General features: G+C 36.0%; 1 protein-coding gene across 1 annotated transcript in view; it reads left to right on the forward strand.

Moving 5' to 3' along the window:
* Positions 1–17,801, forward strand: part of si:ch211-18i17.2 — an 83,127-nt gene that overhangs the window by 36,764 nt on the left and 28,562 nt on the right. Inside the window, exons 3-4 of the mRNA XM_694923.10 lie at positions 9,739–9,827; positions 13,447–13,629. Of these exons, the coding sequence (XP_700015.5) occupies positions 9,739–9,827; positions 13,447–13,629 (272 nt within the window). The remainder of the gene's footprint in view (positions 1–9,738; positions 9,828–13,446; positions 13,630–17,801) is intronic.

The following is a 17,801-nucleotide window of genomic DNA, read 5'->3' on the forward strand; positions in this document are numbered from 1 at the left end:
TCACTTTGAATGGGTGATGTCAGGCGTTGCCGAACTGCATTGTGGATCCGTCGGCGCTGCTTCAGAAGCGTTCCTCGCTGCAGAAGTTGGGACTAGCTCAACTTTTCAAGCGCCGACGGAAGCGTCAGCCAATCAGATCGCTGTATGCAATTACACCAGCTCAGACAGTGGCCTATTGCTGACTGAATTTCATTGGCTGACGCTTCTATGACGAGTTTCAGCTCCAACTTCAGACACGCCTTCTGTCAAGCGTTGACGCTGAAGCCCCGTGTGAATAGGGCGTTAGATTAAAGACTTTTGCTTGTTTATTTAAACTACAATATCAGTAAGTATGAAATTCTACAGGCAATTGTTTTATATGTCTATTGTTTGTTTTGTTTAGTTTTATTATGTTTTGGTTGGCTTGTTTTAAAAGTAGTTTTCTCGTTCAAGCTGTTTGTTCCTTACATTTACTGTTTGTTTTGTTCAGTGTTTGTCTCTTAGGGCTTTCTGTTGTTTATGCACATTGTTTATTTTGTCTATCCTAAAAATGTGATAAGTTGACTTTAGAAATGTTAAGGCAATTAGTTTCCTTAATTTTTCTAAGTAGTGTATTCATTTTATGTAAGAATAACTTAAAACAGTTTGTATTAACAGTTTTTAAAAAAGTAAACTTCTGTTACATTGACTCAAAATAATTAGTTGTGTTTATGAACACTTTATTAGTGTTCACATCACTAGGTAAATATTAGGAAACCGATTGCCTTAAAATGATCAAGTAAGCTGAACTAAAACATTTAAGTAAAGACAAAAACCAATACCTACTGTTCTAAAATATTTTTATTGTCTAAATATTGTACAGTGTATCAAACAGGCTTCAATCAATCAATTAATCAGACATCACGTTAATTTCCTTAATCTTTAAACATCTTTAAACAGTTATTACTTTCTCAGCATGAAAGCATGCAGCATGAACAACTGACCTTGTAAAACAGTTGGCATCCGCATACTGCAAAAAAAAGTATTTTTTACCAAGGTTTATTGTTGTAACAACAACAACAACAACAACAATAATAATAATAATAACAATAACAATAAAAATAATAATAATCATCACAATAATAATATTTATATAATATTGTTTTTTCATTATTATATAAATAGAATTTGTAATATACATTAGTACATTTATTGATATTAATATATTATAATATATTATATTTTTTTTTCATTTCAAACATCAAAGAATTGAAAAAGCTCTCAGATTAATTATGCTTGTCTGATTATGCTTAAATTTTAATTCTTGCCCTCATCACCACTCTCTATCATTAACATGCTTTTGACACGACCACTCAAAAGTTACATATTATTGTAAGTCAAGATTACTTGAATATATTTAGTTTAATAACTTAATGTGCTACAAAGTTGGGATTACTTGTTTAATTATTGCAAGGCGAACAAACTTATTTAGAATAAGTAAACTGCTTTTAATTTTATTTGTGAGAACAGCTATTGCTTTTTACAGTGTAGTTTATTCGTTATTAACTGTAGTTCATTTATCTATCTTTTGGTTTTGTTCTTTAAGTTGTTTTGTTTGTTAAATTTTTTTTTGTTCATTTGATCTATCAGTTGTTTCTTCTGTCTATTGTTTGTTCATTTCATTTTATTTTAGGTTTTAGTTCGCTTTTTTTATTTGTAGTTTTCTCATTCCAGCTGTTGTTTGTTCATTTAATTTTATGGTTTGTTTTGTCTACTGTTTGTTTGTTTGTTTGTTTGTTTGTTATAGCTTTCAATTGTTTATCTTAATTAATTGATTTGTGTTTTGTTTTTTACTGTAGTTATTACAGTATTAACTGTAGTTCATTTATTTTACCTATCTATTGTTTTTTTACTGTCATTTGTTTTGTTTGCTAAATCATTTGTTTGTTTATTTGATTTATCATTTGTTTGTGCTGTCTATTGTTTGCTTGTTTCATTTTATTATATGTTTTGGTTCGCTTGTTTTACCTGCAGTTTTCTCATTCTAGCTGTTGTTTGTTCATTTAATTTTTTGTTTTGTCTATCGTTTGTTCGTTTAAGGCGTTCATTTATCTATTTTAATTGTTTGATTTGTTGTTTATTTTGTCTACAGTTTATTTGTTATTAACCGTAGTTTGTTTATTTATTTATCTGTCTTTTGTTTTTCTACTCTCGTTTTGTTTAGTTTGTTAAATATTTTGTTTGTTCATTTGATCTATCATTTGTTTCTTCTATCTATTGTTTGTTCATTTTGTCATTTGTTCGGTCATTTGTTTCTTAATTTTACCTGTCATTTGTTTTGTTTGTAATTTGTTTGTTTTGATTTATTGTTTATACTTTTAACCAAGAAATTACTTTGTTTTCTCCATAGAGCAGCAGCTCTTAGCTCTCAAAACATTACTGGTGCACAAAATCAGCCTCTTCTTGTTGTTTTGCCACAGTGTCACACTGTACACGCTGCATGTGGATGCTGCCGGAAACGGGCTTTAGATTATGGTTCTCTGTGTTTTAGAGCACACTGTATGTTGAGCATTGTGAGCTCCTGTACTGTCACGTCCCGTACAGAGGTAAGAGATAATCCGGTGAGTCAGTGTTTCATATCTCTCCACAGCCTTTAAGTGAAATGAGGCATGCGCTGATTTCGACCTGGATCAGTCATCGCCCGTTGCTTTGGTTTTTCAGTTTAGCCCCAAAAATATCTATCCTTTTAGGTCACCATAACAGACTTCCCTCAGCCCCATGTGCATTAAAACATTTTTAGTTTTACTGATAGTCTAGACAGATAGTAAAACATTTCTAGCCTCCGAGACATGAGTCATAAAGTTCATCTCCCATTTTTATTCGCCATAACCATCCATAAGATATCTTAACGCCCTCTAAAGTCTCTATATAGTTAAGCATGTTTATCTGTATCTGGTCTCATTCCAGCAGCCTCTAGCAGAGATAGACCTCGGCTCGTTTTATCGCTTTATGTGTGTGTGTACCGTACAGCATGTGTGTTAATGCTGTCTAGATTAGGATGAGGGTTATTCTCATGCCCGAAGCACAGAGATTTTTTTGGGTTGTTAAAACTGGATCGTTGATTTTGAGTTTACTCTGATCCATGAACCGGTTCTGGCAGGTTCTGACTGGCTGACTCCAGCCTGTGCAAACGGAGGCTTCCTCTTTTTGTGCTGCCTGCCTCTCTCTCTCTCTCTTTTGCGTTCCCTCTCTCTATGTTTCTGATGGATGTCTGTAAACTCTTGACTCTGTCTGAGCTTCAACTTAAATTAGAGAGTGATGCAAATCCGCAGGGATCTACCACTGCATCTCTATTACACGCATGCACTTGTAAACAGACCTGTAAATAAATGTACAGCACATTGATACGGTTGGAGATATTCAAAGATCATGAAAAGCTCAGACGCAAGGCTATCGTGTCTGAGGTCAATGTAGAGGCAGCTTACTTTAGGGCTGATTGACAGGCTTCAAAATACAGCATTAGAAAGATGGTTGAGTTTGTGCATATTTTACCCAAATTTGGCTTGAGCATTTTCTTTTCAGATGTATTTTAGGTGTGTTTGCATTTATTTTGACAGGACAATATATAGACAGGTAGCAAAGTCGAAGAGAGCAGCTGTGTTTTAAATGGCACACTTGCTTACTGCCTACTGATCATTAAACCCATGTCATAATTGGCTTCATCACCCTGTCTCCTCCACCAATCAGCTGGTGTGTGGTGTGTGATCTGGCACATATTGGCTGCCGTCAAGTCATCCAAGTGGATGCTGCACACTGGTGGTGGATGAGAAGATTCCCCAGTTTCCAGGAAAGTAATATATAATTGTAAGGTATTATTATTATTATTATTATTATTATACACTTTAAATTATATAACTACACACTGGTTATTACATATTAATTAGTGTTTGAGACACTATGCAATAATTATTCAAATGGTTGTGTACTACAATGATATCACATTAGCATGTAGCCTATGTTACTGTATTACTGTGGCAACATCTGAATTAAATAATTTAAGTTTTGAAAAAATCCCAAAGATGAATCAATACTTTCTGCTACACTTTTTTATGCAAAAACCAAATGTTATTGATTTTTCAGTTCCATGTAATAATAATTAAATGAAACCATTTTAACATAATTGAAACATTCAGGGTTTTATTATTTTTTGGCAAACTTATGCCGAAGTGCCACTGCAGTTATTCTTCCAACTTAAGAGTAAAAAGCTGAATTACAGCTGTAACTTTAACAAATAAGCACAATTAAGCTCAAGTTTAACAAATTTGCAACAATCCCTTTAAACCTCTCCAAAAAAGGTGCTTTTCTTGTTGAGCATTCAATATTAAACACTCATTGATTTCGACGACTACATGATTATACTAAACCAGGGGTGTCCAAACTTTTGAGTATGAAGGGCCAAAAGTTGCCATGTGTAATTTCCTAATTTATTTCAGAATATTTCAAAATTTATAGAAAACATTACTTTAAATGGTATTAACTAATGCAGTATAGCTTTTAAAATGATAAGTTATTGTAATTAAACCAAACAGTCACATTTATAACACAGTGGAGTTCAATGTTGAATACACTAGTCAAGCAGAAGCTGCCTTTGACTTGATTTGCTCACCTAAGTTTCTGCATTGTCAGCTGACAATATATAGATTTAAACTAAATCTGGTTAATTTACACCATTTAATTAAATCATTTAATTTCAGTTAGCTTTAAAAAAAACAAAAAAACAAATATAGCTTAAAACACCCGCGCGCCCTAGTATGGGCATCTCTGTGCGGCGAAAGTGCTCCTCGACAAGTACCTATGTAGGTGTCATGTATCGTAGTCATCTATTGCTTTTATTTTGATCACGATCAGCATCTATCGAATATACTTTCATTTTAAGATATCAATTAGAGCTGCACAATTAATCGTTAAAAGATTGCGATCTCGATTCGACCCCCTAGAAGATCTTAATCCAGCATTTCTACGATTCTGTCGTGAGAGAATCGTGCAGCTCTAATATCAATTATATTCAAGTGAATGAAAGAGTTATACAAATAATAATATCATGCTACTAAAGGTCTAGTGCTTTGGAAAACGTCTAGCTTATTTGATGCTATGCACAGCACATAGTATAATATTATGCCATTTTAAAGGGAAATGACCACGAGTCAGAACTTGAATGAGTTGAGCATTTTTTAGAGTGTATAAAAAATGCAAAGCAGAGCTATTTACTGTATTCTGCAATGCAGAAGTAAGCGCTTTCTGTAATTTAAGTCTTCATAGTCAGTTGCTTACACTCTATAAACTTTTAGGTTGTCTTAACCCAACATTCGGTCAAATATGAACAGACCCAACATTGGGTTCATTAAAATTTAAATGACAGTTTTTAGCCCAAGGTTTTGGGTTTGTCTGTATTTGTCCCAACATTGAATCATGAGAACCCAGCATTTTTAGAGTGTATAGCAAAATGACAGTAAATGGTCAAGCTACTTATAGCTAAGAATGTGTATATGTATGTATGTGTGTGTGTGTGTGTGTGTGTGTATATATATATATATATATATATATATATATATATATATATATATATATATATATATATGTGTGTGTGTGTTTTACATCAAGCGCAACATAGTGATCAATTTTACTTTAATAGCTAAAAATCTGTGGAAGTTAAAGAGAAATCTCTGAACATTTCATCTGTAATGGCTGCGCCTGTTCCTACATGAAAGAATAAGGTCAATATATAATTTTTAGACAACCTCAGAATGAATATCTTTCATACTGAGCATTATAATTGGACCAGTCTCAATCCATTTAGTGATGATATGATTTCTGGGATTAACCAAGATGTTTTTTCTGAACCATCAGCAGGAGAAAATGGGTTCTTCTCACCATTTTTTCTATTTGATTGACTCAACAATTGGGTAATTTGGATTAGAAATAAGTTAGTCCAAATAATTAGTGCCAAGTCAAGTCATCTCAGATAACAGGAATGTCTCATTTAATTAATCAACACACTGTCAAATTAAATTCCGCTGATGCGGCACTTCCTTGCTCTCTCTTTTTGATCATGTGTGTGTTTTAGACTGTCTGAGTGCCAGTGCTATCAGAGTGATTATCTATCAGTCACTGTCTGCTTCAAGGTGCTTGTGCTCCCAGCATTCCTCAAATCATCTATCATTTGCTAATGCTAACTAATGACCCCCTCTAACTAATCTTTTACCTTTTTATTACAAGTTGTTATTGTGCTCTTAACAAGAGTGGTTTAGTCCAACTGAGTAAGTAGTCATTTAACAGACACTTTTACCTTGATTTTGTACATTCGGATAACAGTATGACTCTTTTACATTATTCAAACCAAATTTATTAACCAGTTTTTTATATACCATGAGAGTAAATTCATTTATTTAACATGGAAACATATTCAGAAAAACGGTCCCGTTAAGATTGTTCATATGCTATGTTTACACAACAGAAGAAAACGGTTGTCAGTTCTGTTTTTAAGCCATTAATATGGTTTCATTCATGCACATTTTGGCTCTTTAGGGGTGTGACAACCACATTTTGTAACAGAGCTCTCAACCATACAGTTTCAAGACTCACAGCCATATTTTTGGTCAAGCTCTGCTTTGTGAATGGAACTAGTCTGGACAACCATAGTCTGTCAGGTCACATGGTGCAAAAAAGCCTCTGCGAGCCACACAAACACACACATCTAGTGTGTTTTGGGTTTTCATTTGTGATAAGTTGCATCTACCACAGACATCATGCTTCATATAAATTGAAAAAGCCCATTGTAAAACCTCATAGGGAAATCTCAAGGGAACCAAAAATGAATTCTTTTTTGCGTCCTGATGTCATTCTGCACCGCTTTCAAAATGATAGAATTGTTTTTGTATGCATTTTTGTTAGGGCTGCTTGATTATGGCAAAAATATCATAATCACAATACTTTTGGTCATAATTGTAATCGCTATTATTCAAAACAATCACAGTTATTTGCCCTCCTGTGATATTTTTTATTCATTTATTTATTTTTAACAAATATTTACCAAATGAGGTTTAACAGAGCAAGTAGTTTTTCGCAGTATTTCCTAAAATATTTTTTCTTCTAGAGAAAGTCTTATTTGCTTTGTTTTGGCTAAAATAAAAGCAGATTTAAATATTTTGAAACCTATTTTAAGGTCAACACTATTAGCCCCTTTAAACTATTTATTTTTTCTTTTTGATTGTCTGCAGAAGAAACTACTGTCATACAATGACTTGCCTAATTACCCCACTTAAACCTTTGAATGTCATTTTAAGCTGAATACAAGTATGTTGAAAAATATCTAGTAAAATTTAATGTACTGTCATCATAGCAAAGATAAAAGAAATCAGTTATTAGAAATGAGTTTATAAATCTTTTATGTTTAGAAATGGGATAAAAAATATCTCCGATAAACAGAAATTGGGGAAAAATATAAAGGGCCGCTAATAATTCAGGAGGGCTAATAATTCTGACTTCAACTGTAATATATACAGTTATTATCATCCCTGTAAATAAGGAAAGGGAAATAAATACAATAGAATAAAAATAAGAAACAAACTGTGTTTTAAGCATCTTCACTGTAAGGAAAAAAGCTTTAATTATAGCTACAAAAATCCTTCAGTCAAGAGCAGTGAGGGATTTTCTCAAACAGTCGGCAGCAGGAATATTGCGCGCTGTCACTTTAGGAGCAGTGCAGTTCTGATTAATGGTTTCTCTTTCACATGTCTTTTGATTCGTTTGTTTATTACATAAATGAGGGTTAATATGAATTATCCCTAAATACCTTGTTTTGACACAAATATGCATGTATTTGACCATTAAAGCACTCACAATAAGATGACTTTAGATGTGTGTGCTCTGCTCGTCTCTGAGGCTAAGCGCACACACACAACAGCATGCACTCTTTCGCGCTTTTAAAAACGTGAACGATTCGAATGTACATCAATGAATGATATGCATATTGTGCTGAAAGCATTACATTACAGTACATGCTTTTGGTCATCTTCATGTGAAACTGGAAAGGGGGCGGCATATGATGCGATAATCATTTTATCTCGATTAATGTTTTTTCATAATCGTTAGAAGCCAAAATCTAAATTGAAACTGAATTTCGTTTAATTACACAGCCCTAATTTTTGTATAATTTGTGATGGTGTGGTTCAGCTTGTACAGCAGCTGGTTAGATTGGTTTATTGCTTATTTACTAGGCCCATGTGGCATCTGTGCATGCAGATTTTTGCAGATTTTTTAGCTATTTCTATATTATAGAGTCTATTTCTGGAAACTTGTGTTAATATATTGTTCAGTTATTATATTCATTTCAGTAGAATTCTAGACTATGCTAATGTTTAAATGATGCATTTACAATACAGTTTATAACGTATTATGTTCTGTTCTTTAGTAGATATATGACATGGGAGACCTGCTTTGTTTACCAAACAGAATTAGATTGGGTTTGCATTGTACACCTGAAACAAAAAAGTTATTATTATTATTTTTTTTTGTCACCGACACGGTCCCAGTCATTCCTCTCGCTGGCTAGCAGAGGTCACCATCACCGGACTTCTAAACATTACGTCATGCTCATACACTGATTGCTACACACACCTGCAGCTCATCCCACTGATGATCCACACACTCATATAAGCAGCTCACACACTCACTCCTTTGCGAAGTCTTGTTCTGCCCTGCTGACATTACTGAGCGTTATCTCCTTGCCTGATCTCCTGTGTATTACCTGGACTGTTTCTCGACCTTGCCTTGCCTCCCGCCTGCCTTGAACCTTACTTGATACCTTGACTTTGATCCACGCCGCCTGCCCTGAACCCAGCCTGATATCTCGCCTCTGACCCACGCCGCCTGCCTCTGATCCATGCCTGCTATCACACTCCTTAACAGCCAGCCGCCAGCCCTTAGACCCAATATAACTACGTTTGATGCGAGTTCGCATGCAAGTGCTTATTGTGTGATTGTGATTAAACTGTGTTTAATAAATATACAGTACTGCAAATGGATTTATTTGCAGAAATAGCAAATAAAATGTCCGCAGATTCTGTCTGGCCCTGCGTATTACTCAAAATTTGCGTACATGTTTTAATCAGTAATCACGTTCAGTATTAAAGCTTTTAACAGGCATTTTTAGATCCACAATTTCTCATCTGTAAGTATATGTGGTTGTCAATCCCAAACACTGAGAATGTGAACACAGCCCTAATTTAGATTATTTATTGGGCCTATTGGATTGGAAAAATCCCAACTATAGTGTTTTCTTTTATTAATATAATTTCTGGTGAACAATGACTTGATATTTTCTTACCCCTAGACCACTCTTGTTATTCTTGAGTCTCCCCAGTTCCCTCTTTGCGTGCGAGTGTCCTTGGCGTCTCTTAGTCACGTTTATTTTCAGTCTTTTCCCTGGCTGCCAGACCGATAAAGCTCTGCCCTGCCTGGCCATGGTGGCGGAGGGTGGAGGGATGTGTGTGTGCGTGTGTGTGTGTTGTGTTTGTGTGTGAGATGTGAAATGTCTGCATATGTGAAGTGGTTTTGTTGGGGTCTGTTTTAGCAGCAGAAGTGAGATGTTGACCCCAACTTCCCTCAAGGTGTATGTGTGTGTGGGGGTATTTTTAAGGGATAGGCAGGGGGTTGTACAGTACTTACTGGATTACAGTAGGCACATTGCTGACGTCTGTGTTGTGTGTTCATATTCCTCAGTCTGTCGGGAGTTCCTGAGGAGAAAAGAAGTCTGATCACACAGAAGACTAAGATGACGATGGATGAAGACCCTGAGGTGGTCGTAAAGGGTGAGGAAGAAATTCAGCTTATTTCACTGATTAATTCATATGTTGTTTGTTTTCATGCACCATGTCTGTCCATTTATTTTGACATGTCTCTTGGAATCAGATTGATCTGAATTGAATTATGTCTGTATGGTTTTAATCAGTGGTGTAAAGTAACAAATTAGAAAAAACTCACATTGCTGTAATTGAGTATTTTTTCTCAGAAATTGTAATATACCAAGTAGTTTTAACATACTTTTACTTTCTCCTGAGTTCATTTTTAGTGCAGTATCAGTACTTTTACTCCACTTTTTCCTCCATCTGCAGTCACTATTTTTTTCTGTCTTTCGGAATTAGAAAAATCAGTCCTGTGATTCCCGTCCAATCAAAATTACACATAGAAAGTAAATCGCATCATTCAGAACAACCGCAAAACGTGGTCTTATACGTGGATTTATAAATGCAGCAAACTGATTGCAAGCATTAAAAGTTTCCAAGAACGTGTTTAAAATCTTTACATTCAATGACCCATAGTCTGTTTAGATGTATGTCATTGATGAATAGATGATGAATGTTTACTGTGTGATGACCAAAATGTCCTTAAACAATCACTAAATGCACTACAGAATGTTACGTTTACACACATCCACAAAGTGCATGTAAATGCATCAGCTTTTTACAGCATAATACTCACTACTCTTGAGTACTTTTAAAAGGGCTACTTTTTACGCATACTTTGAGTAATGTTTACAGCAGATACTTTTATTTTTAAGCAAGTAATGGTGCTTTTACTTTAGTATTTCCACCACTGGTTTTAAATCATGTATACATTTAGATGACCGTTTCTAAGACTGAACATGATACTAGGATCATTTATATTTGAATGTAGTGAGTTCATTACAAACTTGGGTGCAGCTCAATAAACAATGTTTTACACACACACATGCATGCTTGGCTACCTAAAGGGTTAGATTTTAAGTGAGCAGACCAAAGTTCTTACGGGGAGAAAACTTTATTTAAAATGTTGACCCATCAGTCTTCATGTAACAAACCATACAATCTAGAGCAAGAGATACTATAATTATAATTACTGTAAATTAAACAAGTCTTATAATAAAATGGACTAAAGGCTGATTTATACTTTTGCATCTAGTGATAGGCGTGACCCATGGTGCCTGCCTTGCATGTAGCTTTGCATGTATACTTCCGCGTGCTGTTTGTGTTGCTCTGCAATAACACTTCTGACACGCTAGGTGGCAGTAGGCTTTTATGTTACTCTGTCGAGTTTTTTTCTGAACGCTACAAGTAGCTCAAATTAGTGGGAACCAGCAAACGTGCAACATCTTCAATCATAAGGTAAACACAAAACAAAAGTTTCCATCTGGAGGTCCTTCATGACACTTGTAAACTTGCTTCATTGAGCTCGCGGCTCTCAGCACCGCCCAAGCTTGTCAACACTAACAAGCCGACCAATTACAGAGCTTGCGCTATGTGTCGTTGCGATAGTTACGTTTTTTTGAGAGGTGCGCGTCAGTCACGGCGAGGGCAATACAACCACGCGCAAGCTTGACGGACCGTACGTGTGTGCTTGAGCCTTACTGTTGCTTGTATCTATTAATGGGTATAGGTAATTATTTATTGGTAATTGACAGGTTTAAAGTTAAATCAAATGTTTTAAATGTTATTGAAAGAAGTCTAACTTTTATCAGTGCTGCATTAATTTGATCCAAAATAAAGAAAAAGATTCATATTGGAATGTGATTTATTTATTTATTTATTTATATATATATATATATACTAGTGCACGTTTTATGTCATTTATTTTTGTGATGATTGCAGCATTGCAGCATCATACACTCCAGTCTTCAATGTCACATCATGCAATCATTCAGAATAATTATTATGGAAGCCACAATAATCATAAAATAAAAACATTTTTCCATTCACATATATGAAGTTCAGAAGAGCAACATTTATTTGACATTGCATTCAGAATGAGTAAATACTTACACACTTTATTTTTTGCTGGCATTTACTCGCACTTTGTTTCTGTTCCAAATCTATTTGTCTTTCTTTCGTCTGTTGAGTGAAAAAGCCATTAACTCCCAAACACATAAATAAATAATTCAATAATTGAGCCAAATGCAACAAGAGTCATTTTTGTCAGCTTTCAATCGAGAGACAGTTTTGACTCCTGTCTGCAGCTACACACACACACACACACACACACACACACAGAGTAGTGTTAGCACGATACTGAATTTCGGTACCAATCTGTACAAAAATTTTAATAACGTTCATTTTCCACTAACATTTAATTGCGTCCTTAAACAGTGCTGATTTGCCATTGTGTTCACATGCTCAACAGAAATGACAGTTATTGGCTGTGAAGGTCATCAATTTACCAAACTCACCGTTGTTTACTGAGTGCAATCACAGACACAGGGGCACTGGATCATTTTAAAGTCGCCATTTATCAGCGGATCTCTCCTGTGTCAGGTCATAGACACATCAGCTGATCTTCGTGGCTTTAAAATGATCAAGTGGCATGTATCTGTTTGCACCCGGTAAACAGTGGTGAACTGATGACCTTCATGACCAATCACAGTCCTTTCTGTTGAGCATGTAAACACAACAGCAAATCAGCAGTGTTTAAGAACACGCTCAACAGCGCTTAAATGTTAGCGAGAAGTGGATGTTTTTAAAGCTTTAGACCAATTGGTACTGAAATTCAGTAATGTGACAACACTAACACAGAGACACTCTTGCACTGACACTCACTCATATATATGCATCAGTTCTAGCTTTAGTAATGCCAGTGACGCATGGATTGACTGACACACTCCGCACCCGCTGAGACAGATAGACATCGTTAACCATCACTTAAGCTGCTGACCACAAGTTTAAGTGTGTGTGTGTGTGTGTGTGTGTAATTCCAAGTCGTCTATGATCTCAGGGTGTGTAAATGTGAGCGCTGAACGGTATTTGCTGCTCTAGAGAGGTAATAATACTCAATCACATGTAATGAGTAATAATAAACAGGGTAGAGTAATATTAGTGTAGATGGGTCCAAATGCTCCGCCAGGCTGTCTCATGCTGGCCCACGGTGCTGCTAAATAAGACAGTCTTCCCCCAGTCTGTCTGCCTGACACACACACACACACACACACACACACACACACATATGCATAAATTCAAGGGAAAGGTAGCAGGTGCTACACATCTGCAAGCAGCAGCGGAAAAAAGGTAACATGGTCTGGGTGTCATGAGGGTTTCCCATGAAATGTTCCTGATTATTGGCTCTGATACCCATTTGTGCATAAACAACAAACTTTCTGAAGGTCTGCAGGGAGATTTTTATCCCCAGTGTGACCTTAACACAACCCTCCATTAAATTTGGTGAGCAGAGGTTTAGTACGCGGTTTTGATCTGGATGTGGACGGACTGGTTTGTGCCTTTCCGCCTTTTTTGTGAGCACTCAGTCTGACTAGGCATGAACTAGCTCTCAAAGAATGACATTACAATCTGCACATCATTTATTTCTGTCAGATTTGGTGATGGAAGCTTTATATTCTCGTTGGATGGGGCTGGTGCAGTGTTTATGGTGTGTAATATGGCTCTTTCCTTTCTCTGTTTTCCCCAGGCTGGCTCCTGCGGGAGGTGCAGGGAGGTTGGCTTCGGCAGAGGAGGTTCTGGTTTGTGTTAACGTCCGATTCTCTTGACTACTACAGCGGCCCGGACAGAGATGCTCGGAGACTGGGAACGCTTGTACTCACATCGCTCTGTTCAGTGCTGTGGCCTGATAAACACACCTATAAACAGACAGGTAACGCACACACTTACAAGTTAGCCTCAGTCTTTATTAAGTTTCATTCTATGAACTTAGTAAGACTATAATTACACACTATGAATCATTTGTTAAGCATTAGCAAATGGTTCATTCATAGTTTGTTAAGCACTAACATAAATTTTTCATTACTAAATCAACTATTGTATTAGCAGCAAAGCAGTTATTTAAGAATAGTTGGTGTTTTTTTCTGTTCATTCAGAATGCGCAAGTAACTGATTAATAAACTATTCAAATTAACATTTATATATCTTATAATTCAGGCTTTAATTGATTTCTTTAAGCCGATAGGTTACGTAATTGTACAGAACTGCCTGCCTTGTGCATGCATTGGCCAAGCTTATTTAGACTTGTCCAATTTAAATCGCTAACTCGCTCAAAATCTGACTGGTCTATGTAATAACCTTGCAATTTTGAAACGATTGCATTTTTGCTTTGAGTAGACTGTTCAGTTCATAAGATCAATTCAAACTTTTGTGATGTTTTAAAATTAAAACCAGTTGTTCACTCTATGAAAATATAACATTTTGAAATTTTTATTTTTATCATCAGCCTATTTATCGGTTATCGGCCCCCAAATCTTAAGATTTGTCGGCAAAGTTCCTTTAAGGCAAGTCATTTCACTTGGTGGCCATCTCTTATGCAGTATGCTCAGGCATTCTGTTTGAATGGGGAAACATCTAATTCTCCAAAACTGCTTGCCAAGCTTACCATTAAATTTCATATAAGGAATAACCAATAAAATTAAACAACAACTGTCCCTTTAGTTTCATTTCTAAATGTTCAAATCACAAAAAATCTGCAGAAACTCGTGTCTGGTCCAAGCCCCTCCCCCAGAGTATTGTCAGTCTATAGCGATCGATGATTGGCTCCTGTACTAGAAGGCGGGCTTTTTTCACCATATAGCGATAGATGATCGGCTTCTGTACTAGTGGGCGTTGCTTTATTCACCATATTTACAGTTACACTTTTCCCTATTCAAAAAGATACTAGTGACATGTCTTGTGTATCATATAGTCTTTGTTATCGGCAAATAGCTTAAAATCACCAAGAGGAGACACTCAAATAAGCGTTCCATTGCAACAGCAGCGCCCAGCAACAGCCCCAGATTTCGCCATTTTGGAGTGAAAGCGATCGGCTGTCCGTTGGATCTTGTTGCTGTCGTGATGGCAAGCAGCTGCTTTGTTATTTATTTATTTATTTAAAAAGAGCATTAAAGCTGATATACAACTTAAAAGATGACAATACAACACATACTATCACAATCATCAGCACTTTCAATAGTTTATTTTACAGACTTATAATATGCTGTTTTTCTATTGGAGTTTTCATTCCAAAATGGCCGCCACGCAATCTAGTGGCTGTTTCCCCAAATCGCACTAGAGTGTCGCCTCTTGGTGATTCTATGCAAATTTAATCAATGTTTAATCCCTATTTACAACAATCCCTAGTAACATTGTATGTTAAAAAAGATGGGATGGGATTGGGAAAGGTCTGCAAGCCAGGACTTGAACTCGTGACGCTCGATGCACAATTACACGATTCCCACTGCCCACAAGACTGTTAGTGCTGAATACAGCTTTTATTATCAAAGTTATGTTTATACAAACGCTTTGTTTTGGAGCACTTTCCCATAGCACATCCCATAACAGTCCCATGCTAGCTCTTTAGGCAAGCAGTATGTGAATTTTGTGGCTGTCTGAATGGATTTTACCACATAAGCTTTAACCCTATAAAAGAAGTTCAATCTAATTCCATTAAAATCATCTTTATTTTTATAGCTCTTTTACAATGTAGGTTGTGCCAAAGCAGCTTAACATAGAAGTTCTAGTAAATTGAAACAGTGTAAGTTCAGTTTTCAGAGTTGATGTTCAGTTTAGTTCAGTTCAGTGGGGTTTAAATTTCACTGCTGAAATTACAAACACTGAAAAGCAATCTTATCAATGCGCAGCTCCACAAGTCCCAAACCGAGCAAGCCAGTGGCAACAATTGGGAACAACCATTTATCCTCTAAATCTAATGCATTTTCAACTAGATTTTGGTAATGACCCTGTTTACAAATGCATTTAGTTTCATCCGCTTGTCATTTTACAATAGACATAAAAGGTTTAATTTTGAATCTAATTGTGATGATTTGGTTCATTATAAATGTTGTTATTGTAACAATAGTGTTGTTAGCTAAATGTTAGGGCTGGGTGATTTGGCTTAAAATCTAAATCAAATTAGATTACAATTAATTACAATTACAATTAATTACAATTAATTAAACATTTCAACTCATTTACGATTAATGAATGATTATTTTATTTAATTAAATTTTTTTGCCCTCATAATTCACGAACAAGTTTTGTACAGTTAATATGCTTACATATTACAAGTGATAGATTTTTAAATGAAGAGTGCAAAACTTGATTTAAAATAATTGAAGGAAACACACAGTATCTACTATATTTGATTAATTACGTCCAGTCATCATCAATGAAGTGCAAAGTAAGGCTCAAGAATGGGTCCATCGTTCCTACTTGACCAGAGATCAGATGACGTCACATGACGCCACACATGGTAGGAAAAGTAACTGTAAAAGTTTGATCGATTATAGGTTCTGAATGTTGATTTCGGTTACTTTTCGATTAATCGTCCAGCCCTATTGACTGTGACATTGGCAGGAATCCCAAACTCTACAACATGAGAGAAACTAGGCTCAGTTGGGGCCACAGTTCTTTTGCCAAGCTCCAGTAAACGACTGGCCAATTTATGGCCTTGAGCACAATGAGTAACAATTTATGCATTTTTGTGTTGTGCCTGGTTTTCACACAATAAACACAATATTTCACACCCGATTTTAAAATTTGCACTTACAATGACATGCATGTTCAGGGAGAGAACAGAGCTTTTGGTTTGATCAAAGGAACAGGGCCTTGAGACCTGTTGATCCTTTGTCAGCAAATGGCGTGAAATCGTTCTTGTGGGAAGACTTTGATTGAGGACATGAAATGAAGGATTGTTTGAGACCAGAAGACTAAAAGAGAAACTAAGGCAGACAAACAAGAGTCATTGTTGTCTGGGGAGATGGTGGGCAATGACCAGACAGACTCTGAGGCTTAGTCATACTCTCTCTCTCTCTCTCTCTCTCTGTGTGTGTGTGTTCATGTGGCCCATATTCAACTGAACCTCTGAATCACACACGCAATCTTTCAACCAGTTCACAAAACAGAATTTTTTCCCAGATTAACTTCAGGGACTTTCCTAGATAAAAGTGTGTGTGTGAAAGTGAAGCTTTGTGTGTGCGTGTTTGTGTGCATGAGGGCAGCAGTTGGTCAGGAGTCATTCATTATCCAGCGCAGCAGACACGATGGAAACGGTTTCTTCTTTTAACAGATGAGTTGCCATATAATATCATGGCTAATGCTCTGGCGTGTCCACAGATCTTTTAATGAAAACGATAATGAGCTACAATTTAGTGCCTGAAACATTGGAGATGTTTACAGCAGACACCCAATATTTTGGATTGCAGTTCATAGTTGGTCCTGTCTCGATTTTAATGTATCATGAGTAGATGATGAAGAAATTCGCATTTACATCTTCTGTTGTATTAAAGTTTGACCCCTTTTTGAATTACTTTTAAGGCAAGTGTTTGAACCTTTCTTCTAGCATTGTGAAATAAGCTTGGACACTTTAAATATAAACATAAAAGTAGACAGCAGCAGCTTTCCAGCTGGCACAGGACATCAACATGGTTGACGCTGTACCCCAACATCATGGGATGTTGCATTTTGTTTGGAAATGAAAATCGGATTGGAATCAGGACCCAGTGTCAGGCCTACGTCAATGTCCAATCTCGGACAGACATTGCATTTTGGTTACTTTCCACTGCAATCTAAAAAAATATCAACGTCTAATGATGTTACAGCTTGAAGTTGTGTGGACGTTCTCTCTATGACGTATCTCAGGTTGCCATACTTAATGAATAAATCTCAGTATTGGTCATCAATATGAAATTAGTTTGAGATGTTCACTCGATGGTGGATTTTGGTCTCTTTCCAACACAACCTAAAATCAACCAAATTTCAACATCATTTCATGCTGTTATTGAACATCAAAATCGACCTAAATCTAACCTAATATCAATGTCTTATGACATTGTGTGTCTG

The sequence above is a fragment of the Danio rerio genome, chromosome 3 (assembly GCF_049306965.1).
Source record: "Danio rerio strain Tuebingen ecotype United States chromosome 3, GRCz12tu, whole genome shotgun sequence".
In the NCBI taxonomy this organism is placed as follows: domain Eukaryota; kingdom Metazoa; phylum Chordata; class Actinopteri; order Cypriniformes; family Danionidae; genus Danio; species Danio rerio.